Genomic DNA, 22,908 nt, shown 5'->3' with positions numbered 1-22,908 from the left:
GACATGCACTGTTTTATTTTTCTCATGCTAACCATTATGTGCAAGTATATCATTTATAAAGGAATTTACGTGAATATATTTCAAGAATTGTTGACATACACTGATATTTGGTCTTGTTTATTGTTTTGTCACAAAAATGTATGAACTTTAAAAAAAATGGAGTACATTAAACAATTCCAAGGGGCTATTGAAAATTTGTTCTCAATACCTTTATCTATTAATGCTCACTTTCTTATAAGAAACCATTTACATTTCAAGAATTTTCATTTGTGCCTTTTCAAAGGACAATTTCAAAAGTACATAAACAAATGTACTTGAGAGAAACTCAAGCCATGCCTGAACTTTATTTTTGGCTGAACATTAGACGCAATCCTCCCTGCCCGACATCCATGTGTGTCTTCCCAAGTGTTGTTCTCCTCGAAAGTCCGTAGATCATTAACCTGCAGTCTTATATTTCTTAATAAAAGAATCAGACACAAGAAGGAATATTCATTATACAAATTTTATTTTTTAATTTACACTTGTCTGTAGTATTTTCTGAGATACACAGATAATCTTTCTGTTGAAGTCCTGTTTTACCTTAATTTGAAACCAGTTACGTGACAGAGCTGTCAAACCATATCAACGTGAAGTCCCCTGTGCACAAAGACCATAACGCAAAAGTGTCGGACACTGCAGACTTCATGAGTTTCTTTCCCACTTTCATCTGGACAGTGCGAGACTTCAGCCTGGAACTGGAACTAAAAGGAAAGCCAATCACAGCTGATGACTACCTGGAGAACGCCCTGCAACTGCTCAAAGGTATGTGCAACTATGTTAAAATGCTTCATGGATCATACCGGAACCTCTGAAGTTCTTCTTCCCAAACAGGCACATGGGTGGTCATTGTTTGTAACTGTGATTTATCAATGAAAGCCTTCCCTTGAGGCGACTGGCGTTCTTCACAAACAATAGGAGGTACATTAGGATGGCGGACGGACAAAGTCCGTCCGCCATCCTGTCTGAGGACGGACAAAGTCCGTCCGCCATCCTGTCTGAGGACCGGACCGTCCGCCACAGGGGCGGAGGTCCCGTCCGTGGAATTAGGATGCACCTGCCACAGTGGTGGGTGCATCCCGCATGTTTAACATAGCGGGAGGCGGTGCTGAAAGCACCGCCCGCCGCAGTGTTAAAAATGCATGTTGTGCGTTTCAAAGCACAACATGACAGGCACCGCGCGGTGCCTGCCATGTTGTATTTTGAAACACAGGAGGTAACATAGGTACCCCCATGTGAACCCACCACCCCCCCTTCACCCTGGGGGCCCGCAACGGGCCCCCAAAGCAAGGACCGTATGCCTTTTCGTGGCGGCAATGCCGCCACGGAAATGCATAGCCCCCAGCACATCCTAATATGGCTGGCGGTGTCTGATAGTCTACCAAAAGCGGCGGACGGTCTTCCCATCCGCCACGGTTCCCCCCGCCATTGTAATATGGCGGGGGGAAATATGTGGCGGACGGGCAAGGATGGCGGATGGATCACCACCGCCTGCATGGCGGTGGCAATCCATCCGCCATCCTAATTGACCCCTACGTTGGTTTCTATTGATGTAAATATTTTGCTGTCGTGGGTAACAAAATGATGCACTTGATGAGAGCTAAACAATCTCTAGATCATCCCCCATGGATTTCTTTTTCTTACATTTTTTTTTGATTAAACCGTACATGTCAGAACTTCAAACATAGAATAGAAAAATCAAATGCTAAGCACTTATTATATAAACCTTTTATATACTGTGAAATCAATGTATCGAAAGAAAGGAAAAAATGAAAACCCCATCCCTAATACATTCAAAAGGCCGTCTAACAGAAAGAAAAAGGTATTTTTCAATGATCCCAACCTTTCCATATTCTTGAAAATTTCTATATTAATTTAACACTCTGAACCTAGAGATTTGCACGTGATTTAACCCTCTGCATTTTTTCAATCCATGGTTCCAATGTTGGGATTATTCCAGATTTCCAATTCGCTAATATCAGCGATCTTGCAACGAGAGTGGAAATTTTAGAAAAATGGGTCTGCGGGAACATAATCGCATAAAGGACTCAATGGCCATCTGGGGTACTTTTACCTGTAATTTCCCACTCAAAAGACCTCCTCCTAAAATGTAGCCAGACCTGGGTAAGTGAGCCTCGTATGCAGCCATTCCCCATTCTCGTATTTACACCTGAAGCAGGCAGATGATGAATTCACAACAGGGTGCTATAGAGCATCAATCTCCTGAAGAAAGCCATTCTTCTGCAGTTTGTGGCATATATTTCTTTAGAGCTCAGCTGGTTCTGGACCCTCCAATGTGAGCTATCGATTTTGTAGACAGTTAAGACCATAATTGTATTCAGAAAATCTGTTTTCACCCCGCTAACTTTTTAATTAAATTGTTTAATTTGAACAAAACTAAATAGTAGGATGGAACAAATGTTGGGATAAATACTGAGTAACTGATGACATTGGATACATTCATTATTTTCACAAAAATCAATTCTCCTCCGAAGCCCCAGAATAGCCTGCGACTGAGAATTTTAGTGCCTAAAGAAAGCCCTCATGGAATACAGTCGACTAGTTTTAATTGTGGATTGCACTCCATATTCTAGCCATATGCGGTTGAATCTATTCATAATGACAAGTCATCTTATAGCTATATCTCTTTGGTACCCTGGTGTTTTTTTAAAAGGCAAAAAGCTCGATTTCTTCTGTGTTTAGCATGTTGTTTAAATAAAAAGTACTATCAATCGAAATACTCTGAAAAGCCAGTCTATAAAGTCAACTTCTCAAGAAATCAAAATCGGGAGTGAAGAGGAAAATGGTAGAATCTTCCTTCTCTCAATACTGATACTCAACACAAAGATTCTAAGATTATATTGCTTGATGCGTATAGAACCTTAAAGGTTCTAATCATAACGACGGTGTGGAAAAGGATGTTAAATCCAAAGCTCCTTCTCGTTGTAGTTAGAAGGGCAATCCTACTGAAATTGTAAAATACTCCTCACACACTGAAACCTGATTCAGTGTCATGCTTCACCATTGGGGTCTTCCGGTCCCCCTACGGGGCAGGGCGTGCTACGACCTACGTAGACGTGGGGGCACTAGTGTTTGTGATGGAAGTTATGTGTAGTGCATGGGGTTGTGAAAAAATTGTGCAAAAAGGATTTTTAAAAGTTCCCTGGCTAGTGGAAAAAAATAACTTTATTGACTTCCCTTGCTGGAAACAGTAAAAAAAATGGGGAAGTGTAGATGGCGTACTGTAATTAATCACTTTCTACAGGGTCAACATGTTTCAGAAGCCATCTCCCTGGCTTACTTCCTAAGGACCAAGAACGATCCCTACATCACTGTTATCAGTGAAAAATATTAGTAGTACATATGCCTGATGGTCCTTAGTACTTATATGATGTGGCTCAATCTGGCATTCAAGCTAACACCTATTGGCATTCCTGTCAATTCTCTGCAAATGAAAAGAACATGGGATAAACAACATGTTTCATTATTTATCACGCAATGTATTCACATCATATATTTCTCTTTTTCTCTAGACACTTCATGCTTCAAGTGGGTGCTGTGCTACCCAATAGTGAAATTCACTCGCTCACAAGATTAAAAAAGGTTCTCACAGTAGGTTCTTTTGGTATTACTCACGTTATACACCTGCTTACGTCCCATTCATACATAATTGTTGTATATATTGTGTATATATATATATATATATATATATATATATATATATATATATATATATATATATATATTATATATATATATATATATATATGACCTTCACTCAAGCATACTACTACTCTCATACGTCTCGCTAGTGTTATTGTAATAATCCGGTATACATACATCCGCTTAATGACGATATCGCCCCTTGAGCTGGCACGAAAGGAGAAAGGCGCCTGTAATAAGACACTGTAGGGTAAAAAACACGGGTCTTACAGCCTTCCAATTGGGTTGTAGTGCAATTAAAACTTTTGTTATTGGCGGGTGGCTGTTTTTAAGACTTGCCGTTGTCTTACTTACATGCTGGAGGCTGCACTTTCACCCGGGTATTACCTTCTTGTGGCTCGCCTGAACGTTCGGAGCCCTTCCTTTTACTAGTTTGCCGGTTTGGAAAAGCGCGCTCAGCTGTGGAAAATACCAAACACTAGACCAAGGACCTCTTCAAAATGGCCACCGTAAATGGGTCTGTACGAGCGCTTTTAAAAAAGCACTTCCTGGTTGATCGCTGTACAGCGATTCATATCATATTACATGAAACACTGACAAAAGTGAAAATGTGAACCCATAGGCAATGTTTGGTGTGCTTGCCTTAGACATACAGGTTGTTTTTAGAAACATTGCAATCCGGTGGTTTGAAAAAGCTGCCTAAAATAAGGAATCTTAAAAAATATGAAATTGTGATTATAAAACGAAAAATAGCAAAAATAATTGTTTTTAATCAGGTCTTTGTTAACAACCTGAATTCGTGAAAAAATTTTGCTGACATCTGAAAAAGAACGGGGGAAAGGTGCTTATTGTTTAGCTGTCTACCAAAGTCTTATAAGCATCATGTCCTCATGTGGTCCATATCCCTATGTGCCTTAAGTGTTCCTAAGGATATGTTAGAGTTGGTTCCAGGGAATATCATCATTCAACGTATCTCATGAGTCCTCAAACGGAACACCCAACTTTGCTCCTTTTCGAAAAGGTACCTTTAATTCCGGATTTGTTCAATGACTGTCCAGGTAATACCTTCCCACTTGTGTCCTTTTTCTAGGAAGTGAGCCGCCATCTTCGTAGTATTCTTTTTGCATTTGGTATTGCTCTTGTGTTGGTGGTCATGCCCACGTACTCCATGAGACATGGGCAAGTGATCAAATAAACTACATTTCTGGTTGCAAGTAGTAAAACTTCTTTGATCCCACTTAGTTCCATCATGGAAAAGTATTTCTTTGCTTTTTTTGGTCAATCTACACACATTGCACATTCCACAAGGATGATGGCCTGAGATAGGTGGTAACAACGTTGTTTGTATGGTGGGTTCTTTCTCTTTCTCTTTTGGTCTTGTATGTACCACCACATCTCTGATACTTCTACCTCTTTTATGTGAAAAGATTGTTTTTGGTAAATCCAGGCCTCCACAGTTTAGAATTTGCCAATGTTTGTTCACAATCTTCGTGATTTGATTGGAATTCGTATTAAAGGTCGTGATACAGATTGGACGGTTTTCTTCCTCCTTGTGTGGTTGTGATTCCAGAAGGCTACCTCTGCAGTAGTTTCAAGCTCATTTGTATGCTTTGTCAATCACCTTCTTCGGGTATTGGCGTTTCTCAAGTTTCTTTTTAAAATTTTCCGATTGTTGTTTGAAGTCTTCAAACTCTGTGCAATTCCTTCTTAAGCGAAGGAATTGTCCATATGGAAGGTTGTTGCGGAGATGTCGTGGGTGGAAACTCTAACAGGCAGTTTTTTAGGTCTCCTTGAAATGGGTTGTAGGTACCAGTTTTCCTTCTTTGGCATATATGTTCAAATCCAGAAAAACTAGTTCTTTGTTTGATATAGTGCTTGTGAATTTCAGAAACTCATCTTGGCAACTGAGCCATGTTATGAACTGTTTTTCTGTTATTGCATCGCAATCCCAGATGATCAGTATGTCGTCAATATATCGTTTTCATATATATATATGGTTTCAAAAGGGATTGCTGACATGTAGCATTTTCTGTGTCTCCAACTGGTGTTCATACGGACCAGCTATGCTGGGAGCAAAAGTGCTGGTCCCGTGTTTTTGTAGGTATGGGGTATTTCTGTTTTAAAAAAAAAAATTGTATCCCAAATTGCGGCACTCTATGATCACGTTTCTTATTGTCTGGTATTTCCATTCTATGTCAAAGCGAACGTCTTCTATGATACTCAAAGTCTCGTTGTGGGGAAGACTTGTGTTTAAGTTTCCGCATCACAACTGATTTGTAGTTCTTTTTCTAGGTTGAAGGACCATCCTTCTAGTATAAAGTCAACTTGATAGTACAATTCAATTCTAGGGAGTGCCAATGAATATATGACGATCCAACGCAAACAAATACAACACACGCTTTTACAACGCAACTTTTCCAAGCAACTGACATTACATTGCAAATTTTTACAACGTATCCCATTACAAAGCAAATGTAGTATAATACATTGAATGATCCATTACAATGCATACTACCACAACGCACACTTTTACACCACATTTTTTTTTATTTTATTTGTAAAATAAACCCCAGGAGTGGGATGCAGGGAAAATAGGGGTTTTGAGTGGGGAAGTGTATTAAAACGTGAGTATTTTTAAATTAATAAATAAGTATTAAAATTAATACTCGAATACTAAAAATAATACTCACGTATAATACTCATCCATTGAAAAATGACAATTAAATACATTTATCAACAATAATACTTCAAGATATGCTATTTTATTGCACTAAATTTAAGTAAATTACCCAAAAGTAGAATTAATACTCAAGTATTAAAATTGATACTCACATACTTTTTTTAACCAATGGAATATTTTTTTTAAATATAATTTTACTAAACATTACCCAAATGCATATAAAATAAATATAAAACTGAAGGTAAATAACAAATATTGTATAAAAATATATTTTAACATCATTTAACGAACAATTTCAAAATGTTCCTATATAAACACAAAACAAATACAAAAACATTAATACACTTTATTTCACAAAATAAGCTACCATTAATAATTCGTAAATTTTCACATAAGAAAAACACAACAACAAACAACTAATATAAACACAAACAAATAAATCACCATTTTTAAATGCAGGAAAACAAAAGTCCTACAACTCTTGAAATTACTTTGAGCCAAAACGGATGTTATAACATACCAAAATAAAAAGTTACGAACACTAACATACCAACATAATTATTTACATTCTCACACACCATTAAAAACACAATGAAAAAACATGCACCAAACATATTTTCGTTTCTATTTTGGACAATATATATAAAGTAAGTGACTAAAACTATACACATATTTTTTTACAGTTTCTAAATGTATAATAGTGGGTTTATACAAAATATTCAAATATTAAAGGATACTTCATCAAGGAAAATAATAAATCATATCAAGTTTACAAATTATATTCAAAATAGAAATAGTGCTTCCTTACAAAAAATGTTATAAAGCACAACTTTAAATTACTATTCAAACTCAAAAACATGCTAGCCACAAGTAAGGTGCAGGATAGTGGTATATTAAAATTACTATTCTTACACCTAAGACTGTTTTCCTCCTGTAAAATAGTGGATAGGGGTGGTTTTTAGATTACTATTCCAATTCCAAAAGGTGCTTTTTTCAGGAAAGGTGCAATATAGTAGTATATACAATTACTATTACTACTCCAAAGGGAGCTTGCCTCAGAGAAAATGCTAGATAGTGGTAGAGTTTAAATTACTATTCCAAATCCAAAAGGTACTTTCCTCAGAGAAAGTGCAGGATACTGTTATATTAAAATTACTATTCATAGTCCAAAATGTACTTTCTGCACGTAAAATGTTGGATAGTGATAGCGTTAAAATTACTACTCCAACTCAAAAACATGCTTGCCACAATTAAAGTGCAGGATAGTGATATGTTAAAACTACTATTCCTACAACAAGGGGTGTTTGCTTTCTGTAAAATGCTGGATAGTGGTTGTGTTTAAATTACTATTTCAACTCCAAAGGGTGCTTGCTTCAGGAAAGGTGCAGGATAATGGTATGTTCAAAATACTATTCCTAATTGAAAAGGTGCTTACATCAAAGAAAATGCTGGATAGTTGTGAAGTTTAAATTACTATTCCAACTCCCAAAGATGCTTGCTACTGAAAATGTGTATGATAGTGGTATGTTAAAATTACTATTCCTACTCCAAAGAGTGCTTGACTCCGAGAAAATGCTGGATAGTGTTTATATTTAAATTACTGTTCCAACTCCAAAAGATGCTTGCTTCAGGAAAGGTGCAGGATTGTAGAATATTAAAATTACTATTCCTACTCCAAAGTGTGCTTGCCTAAAAAAAAATGCTGAATAGTGATGGGGTTTAAATTAGTATTCCAACTCCAAAATGTGCTTGCTTCAAGAAAGGTGCAGTATAGTGGTATGTTAAAATTACTAATCCTACTCCAAAAAGTGTTTGCCTCATAGAAAATGCTGGATAGTAATAGGGTTTAAATTACTATTCCAACCCCAAAAGGTGCTTGCCTCAGGAAAGGTGCAGGATAGTGGTATGTTAAAATTACTATTCCTACTCCAAAGGGTGCTTGCCTCCGAGAAAATTCTGGATAGTGTTGGTGTTTAAATTACTATTCCAACTCCAAAAAGGGCTTGCTTCATGAAATGTTGTTTGTAGTTCGGACTGGACTGTTCCCATGGGGCACAGGGTCAGCGCTGATTTGCATATCGCCATTGTCTAACCCAGGGTGGTGTGGAGTGGAAAAACGATGGATTTGGGCCCAGATCTTTGGACTGGGGTGAATGTGTGACATTGATCCACATTCTGTCCATCATTGTTGTGTTTGCAATTATTGCTTCATGAAATGTGCAGGATAGTGGTATGTTAAAATTACTATCCCTACTCCTAAGGGTTCTTTCCTCAGAGAAAATGCTGGATAGTGATGTGATTTAAATTACTATCCCAACTTCAAAAGGTGCTTGCTTGAAGAAAGGTGCAGGATAGTGAAATTACTATTCCTCCACCAACTGGTGCATACCTCAAAAATAAATGCTGGATAGTGTAATTATTCAAATTAGTATTCCTACCCCAAAGGATGCACAACTCAAAAATAGTTCTAAATAGAGATAAGATAAAACTACTATTCCTAATAGAAATGATGTCTAACACTATACAATAATGTATATTGATAAAAAATGGGGGTCTATTAGGATGGCAGGCAGAGGCACCACCGTGGTGCTGGCTGAAATTGCCCTTTTCCGCACGCCAGCAGCGGTCCTCACACCCGCCATATTAGCCCGCCATATTAGTATGGTCAAATATAGCCCATTACCCGTCCGCCACGGTGCGACACGAATCGCCATCAAAAAGCACCCGCCACAACGGCGGTGTGAGTCAATGGAGACTCACCACCGTGCGGAATGACGTTCCGTCTGCCATACAAATCAGGATGCCCCAAACAGCCAGTCGCACTGCAGCAGAGAAACCGCCCAACCAGAGATGGCGGAAGCACCACAGCGGAGCGCATGTAACCCGATTCCCGGTCCCTTCCACCCGGCCCCGACCGCAAGGGATCCAGCTCTACACTTCTTCCCGGTGCTGTACCTGATACACTACCAGGAAGTTATGGACCGTCGCGGCCGCCGCCGTAGGTACGCAAACACACAACTCTGCACACAAACACAACACACAACTCCAGGGCCGATATAGGGTTCCTGTCCACATCCACAAGTGTACCCACACATGTTCTACCTGTCACTAAATCAGCCCTCAACATCCATGTCACCCACCAACCTTGATATTGAGGTAATGTCCCGGTCATTTCACCGCAGCAGTGAAGACGCGGGAAAACATGCGCACCATGCAGAAGGCAGAACCAGGGCCAGGCATGGGCAGTGCACAGAGATCATAGGGCCACACCTCCATCCTCTACACACTCGCCCCTCCAACATGAAGGGACATGCCATGTGCCTCTCCTGTCACCCCATGTACAATAACCAGCTAGGTGAACCCACACCCTGCACCACACACTAAACAACTAGGGAGACAGCCTCAACAGGTGGGGCTGCAGAGGAACACACAACCCAGAAGCACAGGGCCAGTGCAACCCTCACACCACACCTACACTACACTCATGGCAACAAAACTGAGTCCAAGCACAAAATGAACATTCATACAGAATAGGAACACACAGCTGGACACACAGCCTTTCAAGTGACAGAGACATACCCCACACTGACACACTGCCACATACTCAAACCAGATTTCAGCAGCAATGGAGGACAACAAAGAGGAAAGCTAAAGTGAGGTGCACACAAATGGAAGGCCAGGAGTTAACCATTAAGCATGTGTACATCACATGCAAGAGAAGCAACATATAATAAGACCCTAAGCCCATAAAATCACACATGGCTGGCACAGTGAGTGAAATTAAACCACAGTCACCTCTGTGCAACAACTCAGGGAGACAGCAAGTCAACTCATGAATAGGCACAGGGTTGAAAGGAAGTCCAGAAGTGAAACAGTGAACAGCCACATCTGTATCCAACTGCCTGACCGGTGTATGTCAGCAGCACAACCCACAGGCCCATTGTTACACTCCATGACTGTTAAACACAAGTAGTATCCTTCACACATACCCCACTCACAGCTGCAGCACACCACACCAGTGTGAAACACACAGAAAGGTGCCAATAATGTCCAGTCAATACACTGACAAACAATCACACTACCGGGGGGTATCCACAACCATCACACACACGCACAGGGATGCCTGAACCAATGCTGGCACAAAAATAACAGCCATACACAAAACTCAATAACATACACAGAGTTACAACAAGACCAGACCTATGCAACCAAACTGTGGAAAGGCAATGGGAGCCCAGACAGACCAGGAGTAGGTCCAAAGTGCAGATGAGGTACATGAGATCCTGCGCAGGGAAGGGGCAAACAACAGTGAACAGCAAGGCCAGTGGCCAGTACAAAGTGCAGATGAGGTACATGAGATCCTGCACAGGGAAGGGGCAAACAGCAGTGACCAGCAAGGCCAGTGGCCAGTACAAAGTGCTGAGGAGGTACATGAGATCCTGCACAGGGAAGGGGCAAACAGCAGTGCACAGCAAGGCCATTGGCCAATCCAAAGTGCAGATGAGGTACATGAGATCCTGCACAGGAAAGGGGCAACCAGCAAGGCCGGTGGCCAGTCCAAGGTGCAGAGTATGTCCATGAGAAGCTGCACAGGGAATAGTTTAACACAACAAGGAGCAACAAGGCCTGTGGCCAGTACAAAGTGCAGAGTATGTCCATGAAAAGCTGCACAGGGAATGTGTGAGACTGTACACTGCCATGGTCAGCAAAACAGTTAGGGGGATAACGATGGCCAGTCCAGGCACCGCTGTGGGAGAGACAGGTGTGTGAGGGTGATTTGGACTCAGACTTGGCTTCCAGTTGGATTGGGAGCTGCCTGAGTGTCGGAGACAGTTGGAGGACTGGACCAGGGAGAGAGAGGCCCAGCTGAGCTAGAGCCATCAGTGGCTTGGGAAGCCAGAGGACTGATTGGACCAGGTGGGGTGGTGGCACGTGGAGGTGGACTCATGCTGCTGTGAGACACAGTGTGTGTGGGAGATTGTGGGGCGGTGTCTTTCTACTTCTTGGGGACTCAAAATGGCTTCCCTGTTTTGGGATTAATGCCAAGTGGTGCAGACACAACAGGCACACTCACCACCACAGCTGCATCAGGTGCAGATGGTGGCCCTCCCTCTGGGGATATGCTGGATCCAGCAGTATGCTTGGCCTTGCCTTTGCCCCTCCATCCCCTGTCTACAAGGTGTACCCCCTACAGTTCTCTCCTTTCCCTGCTTTATAGGGCTATAGATGGGAGTTGAGGTTGTGGGTGAATCTGCCTTGGAGCTCTTTTTATGTGGACTCTTAGCAGGCACCAGCTTCTCAGCGGGCATGGAACCTGTCTGTGTGTCTTTGCAAGATGCTTTTGGTACAGGAGAGTCCTTGGCTGGGGATGCCTCTGAGGCATGTGAGCCTGCGGCCTGCTTCTTGGCTTTATGGCCCTTGGTGTCGCCTGTCGGGGTTTTGCCTTTGCGGTCTGGGGTGGCTTCAGTTTTCTGTGGGGATGGTGTCTGTTCCCTGGACCGCTTGGGCTGCTGCCGCTGTGAGCTGGTTGTGCTGTCTCTTGTCTTCGAGGTATGTGGGGTGTTGTCACTGTCATCAGATGTAGCCACTGGCAGGGGGGTGGCCAAAGGGACTGGAGCCAGACTCTGTGACTGTGCCAGCTGAATGGCTGCTCTCACTACGGAGAACCACCTGTGACAATTTTTTGTCATGGTCTCGGAAGGCGTTGATGAGAGTTGTCTGGCCCACACACAGCTAGCTGGCGCAAAAGGTCCACAGACTCAACACTGCGGGCAGCAGGGGAGACAGGGACAGGGGCAGCGGTGCCTGGGGTGAAGGACAATCTTCCCTTCTTACTGGTGCGAACACGGCCACCACAAGTGGAAGTAGGTGGGAGGGTGGGTGCTGGACACAGTGTAGTGGAAGAGGAGGCAGAGTTCTCACCCCCAGTGTCCGCCAACATAGATGTGTCAGCATTGGCGTCAGATGACATAGAGGTTTGTGTCTCTGGCTGTGATTCCTCAAGCAGACTGCTGTCCCACTTGATGCACTGGTCACATCAGTGTCACTGTGCTCGTGTGTAGCTGCGGGCTTGATGCCTCACCACTGATGTCTGTCCCCTGTCCTTCCGTGCCCACGGGAGTTGCTGCAGGAGAGAGAGGGTCAGTTTATTGCATCAACACAACCATTATATGCAAGTAAAGCATTAAACAAGATGATGAGATCTCCATGTTGCACACCACCCTGTGCAGTAACATTGTGCAATCACAATTCTGAATACGAATTTTGGGTGCAATTAAGCAAACATGGCATAAGTGAGCCAAGTGATGAACACACAGCCAAATTGCCTGCCGGTGGCTCAGTTTAACAAGACACACAAATACCTCTGAGCACACCTAGGGCCCTGATGGGGAAAAGATGAACCTCACAACATGTTGCTACTGTCACATCTGGAGGGAAACCGAAAGCCACACAATTGATGGACGGAATGCAGAACAAATCAAAACATTCACCCCCAGTCAAGAGATCGGTGTTAAATCTATCATTCTTTTGCTCACCATGCCACCCCAGTTTAGACTTGGCCATATGCAAATTAGGCTTCACCCTGTCCCTCATGGGAACGGTCCAGCCCGAACTGCTAAGCCAGGTCCTCCCTGGACTGGAAACAAGCATCCTAGGACTGGTTTCGGGGTTTCACCCCTCTTCAGCCAGGATAGCTTGATTTCAGTGGCACAGTGAGCCCAGGACCCACAACTGGGCATACCTGGCGCACTTAGGGTAAGAAAGCAAAAGACACACAATTGTTGGACGGAATGCAGAACAAATCAAAACATTCACCCCCAGTCAAGAGAGCTTGGGTAAATCCATCATTCTTTTGCTCACCATGCCACCCCAGTTTAGGGGGGAGCAGAAGGGGAAACAAATATACAGACTAGAACATGACAGTCCACAATGGCCATGAGCTTACTACATCCACCATATAATACTTTTGGTCACAAATACTGTTGCACATTGGTGTCAGATGCCTAGTCCTCACATTTCCCAGGTCAGGCAATACATACATTGATGAAAGCACACTCAGATGTTGCACACTGGCATTCCCTTCGTTGGGATTTCCCTGACTACCCCAATGCCAGAATCATACGACTCAGAATGCAATGTCAAGGCACATTACTCCAAAGACATGAGAAAGTACAGATAGGGCAAATGCATGACAGCTGCACCCAACACAGAGGCCACTTACATGTCACTGCATCACACTACTAACATCATGGAGGCCAATGCAGTTCCAGGCTGTGAACACATGCAGCCACTCACAACCAAAGTCACCCTTCTCAGAATACTCACCCCTAGCTTGCTGCTGATGCTCCATCAAACATGCATCCTGCTCAGGCTAGGTCACAGCTAAGTTGAGTGCCATTAGTGGTGTCATGCTCCTGCATGCCAACCTGCCAGTCCGACGGAGCAGCCCCAGCATCAGCTCTGCCACGTTCTTGCTCATCTGGCAGATGTCATCCGACCTCTTGTGACAGTGTGTGCGCCGTCGGTTGGAGACACCCAGAGCCAGCACATTGCATGCAATGGCCCGCCACACGGCCTTACGCTGGCGGACTTTAAGCTACAGGCATGGGAGACAAGAGGGTGAAAAAAATCAGTGACACAGTGTTATGTACCACTAACTCTCAGTACAGGAGCATGATACAAACTCATCCCAACTTCAACAATATGTCTAGCAGAGACAATAATGCAACTCACATGGTACATCAGCATGGGAGAATCATACGAAAATGCATGCAGGTATGAGGGTGGACACAGTACCTGCCCATCTCATTCACATGCAGGATGCTAGCACTGAAAGCTATGTGTAGGCTGCCCACATCCACTGTACATTTTGAGGGTGAGCAAGACATGGATAACATTTCAATATATGTTCGGAGGAAGACTCGCTGTGTACAACACTGCGCAGCCATCAATGTCCTTGCCCTGTGAATGGCTCACTGTGTCATGGGGGTCACTTGGAGGGACATGATCTTACAAACCCTCACCCTTCTCACAAGGCCTGTTGTGTGCAATGTACAGGACTGAGATGGCATATTGATGGAGAGTCATCAAAAAAACACACATATAACTGTACATTCAGTGATGTGTCCTTGTCAGATTTGGCAGTGACTATGCAGGCCGGGTGGGGTTCACACTGATGTCCAATGTGGCCTACACATGCAAGTCTGTACACATGCTGTTGGAAATGGAAGGGGCTGCACACAATAGTACGGCAATCTGCTGTGTCATCGGTGAATGACCAGCTAGAGCGTCACCCTCGGGTATTGAAGTCCTGCGCATAGTGCCAAACTGGAGATGATGTACATTTTGAGTAAGACACAATTCTATCACTACCCCCTGGACGGAAACCCTTGCTAAGGCCACAGATGGGCGTGTGAAGGACATCAGGGACCCACACAGACATCCACAAAAGCAATTACTGTCCTGACATTACCAACTTGCTGCGTCACGGTATGGCTAACAAGACAATACATGTCCCTCCAATCTGGATGTGAAATAGTATACACACCCCTTTCACCTGGAGACAGCATGCTAGGCAGTGCATGACACAACCCCACACTCTCAGGCACATACTGCAGCCGATCTACAGCATGTGTGCACACCCTGCACTCCCTCTCCCAATCTGGAAGACTTACCATGACATTTGGAGCACCATATAGCCTCGGATACTGTGAGCACCTCGTCCACCAGGACTTCCAGCTCCTCGGTGGTGAAGGGACTTGCCTGGATCTTCTCAGTCCTCGCCATCACTGTGGCCAGGAGACAGCAGCAGCAGCAGCTGGTGGTGAGGGGTGGCAGGCAGCAGTCCTTGGAGACAGCAGCAGCAGCAGCAGCAGTTGGTGGTGAGGGGTGGCAGGCAGCAGTCCATGGAGACAGCGCCAGTTGGTGGTGAGGGGTGGCAGGCAGCAGTACCTGGAGACGGCAGCAGCAGTTGTTGTTGGTGAGGGGTGGCAGGCAGCAGGCTCAGTGAGCTGTGGAAATGTGAGGCTCACTCCCACACATATATAGCCCCCTAGGGTTGTTTCAGTGGTCTAAGCTGCTGCAATTGGTGTTCCAGGTCAGCCTTTTTCAAATGCATCCAATCACCGGCTCCTCGGTGGCGGAGCACGCCTAGTGCGATTTTCAAAATTGCATTCGTCTACCGCGATTACGGTTCCCATTGGCTGTGAGGGCATGGTCCATGGCGGTGACACACCGCAGGGGCCAGGCGGGGCACTACCGAGGTGGTGCATCTTTCAATTGCATCCAATGACCATTCCCGCGGTGGCAGAGCATGCCTACCACGAATTTCAAAATTGCATTAGTCTACCACGATTGCAGTTCCCATTGGCAGTGAGGGCATGGTCCATGGCAGTGACACACCACAGGGGCCAGGCGGGCACTACCGCAGTGGTGCATCTTTCAATTGCATCCAATGACCGGTCCCGCGGTGTCAGAGCACGCCTACCACGAATTTCAAAATTGCAATAGTCTACCGCGATTGCAGTTCCTATTGGCAGTGAGGGCATGGTCCATGGCGGTGACACACCGCAGGGGCCAGGCGGGCACTACCGCAGTGGTGCATCTTTCAATTGTATCCAATGACCAGGCCCTCAGCGGCAGAGCACACCTACCGTGATTTTCAAAATTGCATTAGGCTACTGTGATTGTGGTTCCCATTGGCTATAACTGCATGGTCCATGGCGGTGACACACCGCAGGGGCCAGGCTGTAGCCACTGCAACTTGGGTACCATACATTGATATGAGTGGCCGTGATTTGGGTGGCGGAGCATGCCAACCACCATTTGGCAATACTCATATGCCTATCCGAACCGCATGTGTGGCTTTGGCAATGGTGGTGACACACCGCTCGCGCCAGGCAGTAGCTACCACGAACTGTGTGCCATGGCTGGCTCCTTGGGTGGCGTTTGGCAGGTGCCTTGCCACCGGTTGCTCCTAAGGATTTCTTCAGATGGCCCCTTGGGTTTTTGGCAGGGGTGCCACAGCTGCAGGGCCAATGCGGTCTGAGGATTCACCCCTCTCCGTGTCTGAAGGGGAGGAAGGGGAACTGACATCCTGTGGGGCACCGGAGGGAGGTGGAGATGTTGTTTGTTCCGGTGGCCTGATCCTCAGTACCGCCACGAGCTGACCCAAGAGGTCCATGAATTGGCCCATGTGGTTATCTATGGACCTCAGCAGCTGTTGGAGCTCACGGGCATCTTGCTGAGCCTGGCCCGTTTGTCCCTGGACCCATTCATAGGCCTCAAGGACTCTGGTGATGTTTGCCAGGGCTTCGGTCCCATGGTCCTGTTGTCTTCGAATCACACTTGCCCTCCTACCTGCCCTGCTGTCACAGGTCTGTTGCCTCACCACTGCATGCACACACCCACTCTCCCTGACCTCCGCAGTTGTTGGGGTGGGGTGGTCATCCTCTGGGGCAGGGTGAGTATTGCAGCAAGCACTGGTGGTGGTGGTGCCGAACAAGTTGTTCCAGCAGGGGTCAGCATTGTTGTTGTTGCTGAGGGGGCAGGGAGGCAGTGGTGTCCTGGGACCTATTGCTCCTTGGCATAGCAGACAGGCCGGCTTCGAGGTCCAAATCCTCTGAATCCAGGGATTCGGCATCAGAGCATCCATGTTCCAGGGGAGGAGACTGGCTCTGCAGGTTGATGTTGTCGTCCTCTGCAGTCACTTCTTGGTCATTGACGTGCACACTTCAACCTTGATGTTTAATGTCTCTTATTTACAGGTTATGTAACACATTTTTAACTATTTCACACATTGTATGTCTGCACAGTGATGTACATCATGACATGAAGTGGGGGTACATACAATATTTTTCCAAGGTGTGACATGTCAATGGATACCAGGCCTCACATGAAGATGTTAGTATTACGATGAAAGGTTGTCATCTGACAACTGGCGTCTATACAACTTGATGTGAAACATCTTTGCTGATTACTCTGCCTGGCAGCTGTTACATCTGCACATGAACTAGCCTTTGTCATCTCATGTATACCTTTGTCCTGTCCTGTGCTTTGATTTCTTTGCTCAACAGACCATGCTTGTTTCCTTTTCCTATGGTCCTTCATGATCAGCCCCCATGGAAGTTACGGAGGTCATTCGTTGCTGTGCATGTTTGTGCCCTGATTTGCTTCAAACTTGGTTTTCGTGAGTCACATTTCTGTTTCTGTGACAGGTACATACCCTTACCTGTCTGCACACTGTAAATTGAAATTGTATCTGTGTCAATTCCTGTGTGATGTGAGACCTTGTGTTGTCATATGTCTCCATGCTTTTCTTGAGGTATGCTGGGGTGAATGCATTGTCTGCTTACCTGTCCTGTTGTCACATTGTGATGGACTTACTGGCACATGCTTCTGGGTGGGGTGCAGTGCTACATCCTGCTCAGGGGTGGGACGGGTGGCCTGGTAGGAGTTGTAGTGCAGACCTCCCACCCACAGACAGAACAACCTTGGTAAATGGCTGCCTACCTGTTAGTTTGTTTGTAGTGATCTAATGGCTGCCACATGCTTCTGGGTGAGAGTGAGTGCTACATCCTGCTCAGGGGTGGGACGGGTGGCCTGGTGGGAGTTGTTGCGCAGGCCTCCCACCCCCAAAAAGTCCTCCCTGAGAAGATGGCTACCTACCTATTAGGTGAGAGGGAACCATACAATGGTAGCCACATGCTTCTGGGTGGGGGTGAGTGCTACATCCTGCTCAGGGGTGGGATGGGGGCCTGGTGGGGGTTGCAGTACAGGCCTCCCACCCCCAAACAATACAACCTTGGTAAATGGCTGCCTACCTGTTAGTTTGTTTGTAGTGGTCTATTGGCTGCCACATGCTTCTGGGTGGGAGGGAGTGCTCCATCTTGCTGAGCTTGGGAACAAGGAGACATGGTGGGTGTAGTAGTGCAGGCCTTCATTCCCAAACAGAGCAATCTTGGTAAATGGCTGCCTACCTGTTAGTTTAAAGTGTACAATGCAATGGCTGCCACATGCATCTGGTTGGGAGGGAGTGCTCCTGCTTGCTGTGCTTGGGCACAAGGTGGCATGGTGGGAGTAGTACTGTAGGCCTCCCACCCGGAAAACAGAACAACCTTGGAAAATGTCTCCCTACCTGTTAGATTGAAGTGTACAATGCAATGGCTGCCGCATCCATCTGGGTGGGAGGGAGTGCTCCATCTTGCTAAGCCTGGGGACAAGGAGGTGTGGTGGTAGTAGTAGTACAGGCCTCCCACCCACAGACATAAAAACCTTGGTAAATGGCTGCCTACCTGTTAGGTGAGGAGGAACCATACAATGGCTGCCACATGCTTCTGGGTGGGGGTGAGTACTAGATCCTGCTCAGGGGTGGGACGAGGGGCCTGGTGGGAGTAGTAGTGCAGGCCTCCCACCAGCAGACAGAACAACCTTGGTAAATTGCTGCCTACCTGTTAGTTTATAGTGATCTAATGGCTGCCACATGGTTCTGGGTGGGGGTGAGTGCTACATCCTGCTCAAGGGTGGGACAGGGGTACATGGTGGGAGTAGTATTGCAGGCCTCCCACCCACAGAAAGAACAACCTTGGTAAATGGCTGCCAACCTGTTAGTTTGTTTGTAATTATCTAATGGCTACCACATGCTTCTGGGTGGGGGGGAGGGCTACATCCTGCTCAGGGGTGGGACGGGTGGCCTGGTGGGAGTTGTTGTGCAGGCCTCCCACCCCCAAACATCTCTCCCTGGGAAGATGGCTACCTACCTGTTAGGTGAGAAGGAACCATACAATGGCTACCATATGCTTCTCGGTGGGGGTGAGTGCTAGATCCTGCTTAGGGGTGGGACGAGGGGCCTGATGGGAGTAGTAGTGCAGGCCCCCCACCCACAGACAAAACAACCTTGGTAAATGGCTGCCTACCTGTTAGTTTGAAGTGTGCAATTCAATGGCTGCCACATGCATCTGGGTGGGAGGGAGTGCTCCCTCTTGCTGTGCTTGGGAACAATGAGGCATGGTAGGAGTAGTAGTACAGGCCTCCCACCCACAGACAGAACAACCTTGGTAAATGGCTTCCTACCTGTTAGTTTGTTTGTAATGATCTAATGGCTGCCACATGCTTCTGGGTGGGTGCGAGTGCTACATCCTGCTCAGGGGTGGGACAGGGGTGCATGGTAGGAATTGTATTGCAGGCCTCCCACCGACAAAAAGCCCTCCCTGGGACGATGGCTACCTACCTGTTAGGTGATGGGGAACCATACAATGGCTGCCACATGCTTCTGGGTGGGGTGGAGTGCTACATCCTGCTCAGGGGTGGGACAGGGGGGCCTGGTGGGAGTTGTAGTGCTGGTTGCCTAGACTCATACAACCCTGTAAATGATGGCAACCTTTGGGGTGATTCTGATGGAGTGGATGTTGTATCTGTGAGACCTGTGTTGGGTATTGTGGTGCAGATGAATGTACTTGGGCCTGGGAGATGTGGCTTTATAGTCGTGCTAGACAGTACATAACAGTGCAATAGTATACATTTGTTGGGACTTACCAGCCTGCACTTCCCCAGCTATTCCTGTGAGACTCTCTGGATGCCATATGGGGAGCACCTTCTCCTCCCATGCAGTGAATGTTTTGGGTGCAATGGGAGGGCCACGGTCAGTCCTCTAAGCCTGCTGATAGTTCATGTTCCTCTTTTCTTTCACAACCCTCTTCAGGTCATGCCACCCTTCATGATTTCATTTTTTGAGTGTGGGGTGGTCCCTACTGCATTGACCTTGTCAACTATCCTTGCCCACATTTGTGCTCTTGTGGCTAATGGTGTCTGTTGAACCTGGGAACCAAACAGTTGTGGTTCTACCCTGATTATCTCATCTACCATGACTGACAACTAACTCTCTGTGAATGTGGGCATTTTCTGTGGTGCCATGGTGTGTGATGTGCTAATGTTTTGGGGTGTAGTTGTGAGGGTGGTGGGGGTGGTGTAGGCGGTGTGTGTGTGTGTGTTGTGCTGGTATGATGTGTGCAGGTTTGCCTTTCCTCTGTGCTGTGGTGTTGGGCCCTTCAGTTATGGAGTATTGCAAAGGGTTGTGGTCAGGGAAGGGGCTGGTTTTATGCTCAGCTATGTGGGTGTGTCAAGCTGGGGTCTTGCTGTCGGGTGTATTGTGTAGGTTGTGCTGGGATTTGTACTTTTTGAACTTGCCATGGGACTGTGTCTTTGGGATGTGTTAGGTGTTTTGGGGTGCAGGACTAGTTTGCTGTGTGCGCTTGGTGTCCTTGCTTTGTATTTTTATTTCGATTGCCATTTTTTTCACGGAGTGTCCACTGTGGTGGCTATGCTACAGCCCTTCCGCCGTATCTCCCATTCATCACTGTTTGCGACCGCGGCGGTAAGAAACAGTGTAATGTACCGCAGTCACATCGGTGATATCCTAATTCTCCGGGTGGTGTCTCCGCTGTCCTGGCAGAGGTTTGGTGTGTTTCTATCGCGAATCCTAACGCAGCGGACGGGTTTTCGCCTTCTCTGCCCAGTACGGGCATTTCTTCATTGCCTCTTTCCTACACGGTCAGATTTTTTTGGGCGGTTGATCCTAATCATCCACCGTTTTTGCGGCGGTACCGGCGGGTGGTTGTTTTCCGCTACCATGGTGGTCGGGCGGTTTTCCGACCGCCATCCTAATGGCCCCCTAATTCCTATTCTTACTAAAACATAAACTTATCTCAGTCAAACATGCTGTTTTATTTGTAACTACCTGATAAATATTATCAAATACTAAAAATATGTATTTTACGTTTTTATATACATCAACAGATTAATACTACATCCAACAGCCAAAGACGAACAACATTTGGACTGAAATATATATATATATATATATATATATATATATATATATATATATATTCACTGAAAAAACCATAGGTTATAGACCATATATAGTTAGGAATTAGCATTTTCAAAACCTTGAAAATTCACTGAAAAAACCATAGGTTATAGACCATATATAGTTAGGAATTAGCATTTAAAAAACCTTATTTTACTCACACAAAACCATTGAAATTCCATATATAGTTAGTTGTACTAACTATATATCGCGCACCCGCAATCCACTGCTGATCATGTCACATATTACATCATTCATGACATGGTCAGTGACATCACTGATGACATCACTGATGACATCTCAAATGACATCACTGATGACATCACTGATGACATCTCAAATGACATCACTGATGACATCACTGATGACATCTCAAATGACATCACTGATGACATCACTGATGACAACTCATTTGACATTACTGATCACATCACTGATTACATCATTCATGTGATAATACGATGAACCTCTTCAGACTCTAATATAACCTTAGATACACTCAGTGTGAACAGACACTCACAGACTGTCACTCATCCATGGAGTTACTCACACACTTAGTCAGTCATGCAAAGAATCAATCACACCTCCATTTCCTCAACTATACAGTTATACACACCTTACTTATTCAAACATATACTAACACATATTTACTCTCTTTTACAATGCCTGATACAAGTACACAATGATCCATACAGCCACTCACACATTCACTGGCTCTTATGCACAGTTATTTATATATGTCACATGTACTGTGTTTTACAGTTGTACTTACTTTGATATGTAGCACTGAGATATCCATTCACTCACCAATGCACTCAGTCAACCGCCCATAGAGGTGTTTCCACATGCACTTTTGAACCCATACATCTAGTGAATCAACTGCTCACACATCTATGCACAGAGTCATACACCTCCCAGCCACCCACACACACACACTCAGTCTCCCATACAAATACCTGGGCAACCAATCAATAACCCATATACTTACTCATATAGCTACTGATCAACACATGCAGCAGTTTACAGAACAACAGACATAATGATGCACAAATTAAGACAGTTTAGTCACTAACTCATGCACTCAGTGAGACACATTTATTCACTCACTCATACAGTCAATCATGCACCTACTAAATCCTTCATCCAGACACTTATACATCCACTCATTCTTCGAATATGTAAGACATATTTTAACTTTACAGAAACATACAGTCACTGGATGTTGTCATCAGTGATGTCATCAGTGATGTCATTTGAGATGTCATCAGTGATGTCATCAGTGATGTCATTTGAGATGTCATCAGTGATGTCATCAGTGATGTCACTGACCATGTCATGAATGATGTAATATGTGACATGATCAGCAGTGGATTGCGGGTGCGCGATATATAGTTAGTACAACTAACTATATATGGAATTTCAATGGTTTTGTGTGAGTAAAATAAGGTTTTTTAAATGCTAATTCCTAACTATATATGGTCTATAACCTATGGTTTTTTCAGTGAATTTTCAAGGTTTTGTAAATGCTAATTCCTAACTATATATGGTCTATAACCTATGGTTTTTTCAGTGAATTTCATTGGTTTTTTAAAAGCTAATATCTGTAGCTGTAAAATGTATTCTTCTTTAAATCCAAAAATATATTTTATATGTTTATTAATAA

The 22,908-nt window shown here is 44.9% G+C and overlaps 1 protein-coding gene across 1 annotated transcript in view; it reads left to right on the top strand.

Annotated features, from left to right (window-relative positions):
* LOC144791796 (guanylate-binding protein 1-like) overlaps positions 1-22,908 on the top strand; it is a 1,313,208-nt gene that overhangs the window by 155,143 nt on the left and 1,135,157 nt on the right. Inside the window, exon 5 of the mRNA XM_078666563.1 lies at positions 596-801. Within this exon, the coding sequence (XP_078522689.1) occupies positions 596-801 (206 nt within the window). The remainder of the gene's footprint in view (positions 1-595; positions 802-22,908) is intronic.

This window comes from Lissotriton helveticus, chromosome 11 (genome assembly GCF_964261635.1).
Source record: "Lissotriton helveticus chromosome 11, aLisHel1.1, whole genome shotgun sequence".
NCBI classification, from domain to species: Eukaryota; Metazoa; Chordata; class Amphibia; order Caudata; family Salamandridae; genus Lissotriton; species Lissotriton helveticus.
This window is presented reverse-complemented; position numbering and strand designations above follow the sequence as displayed.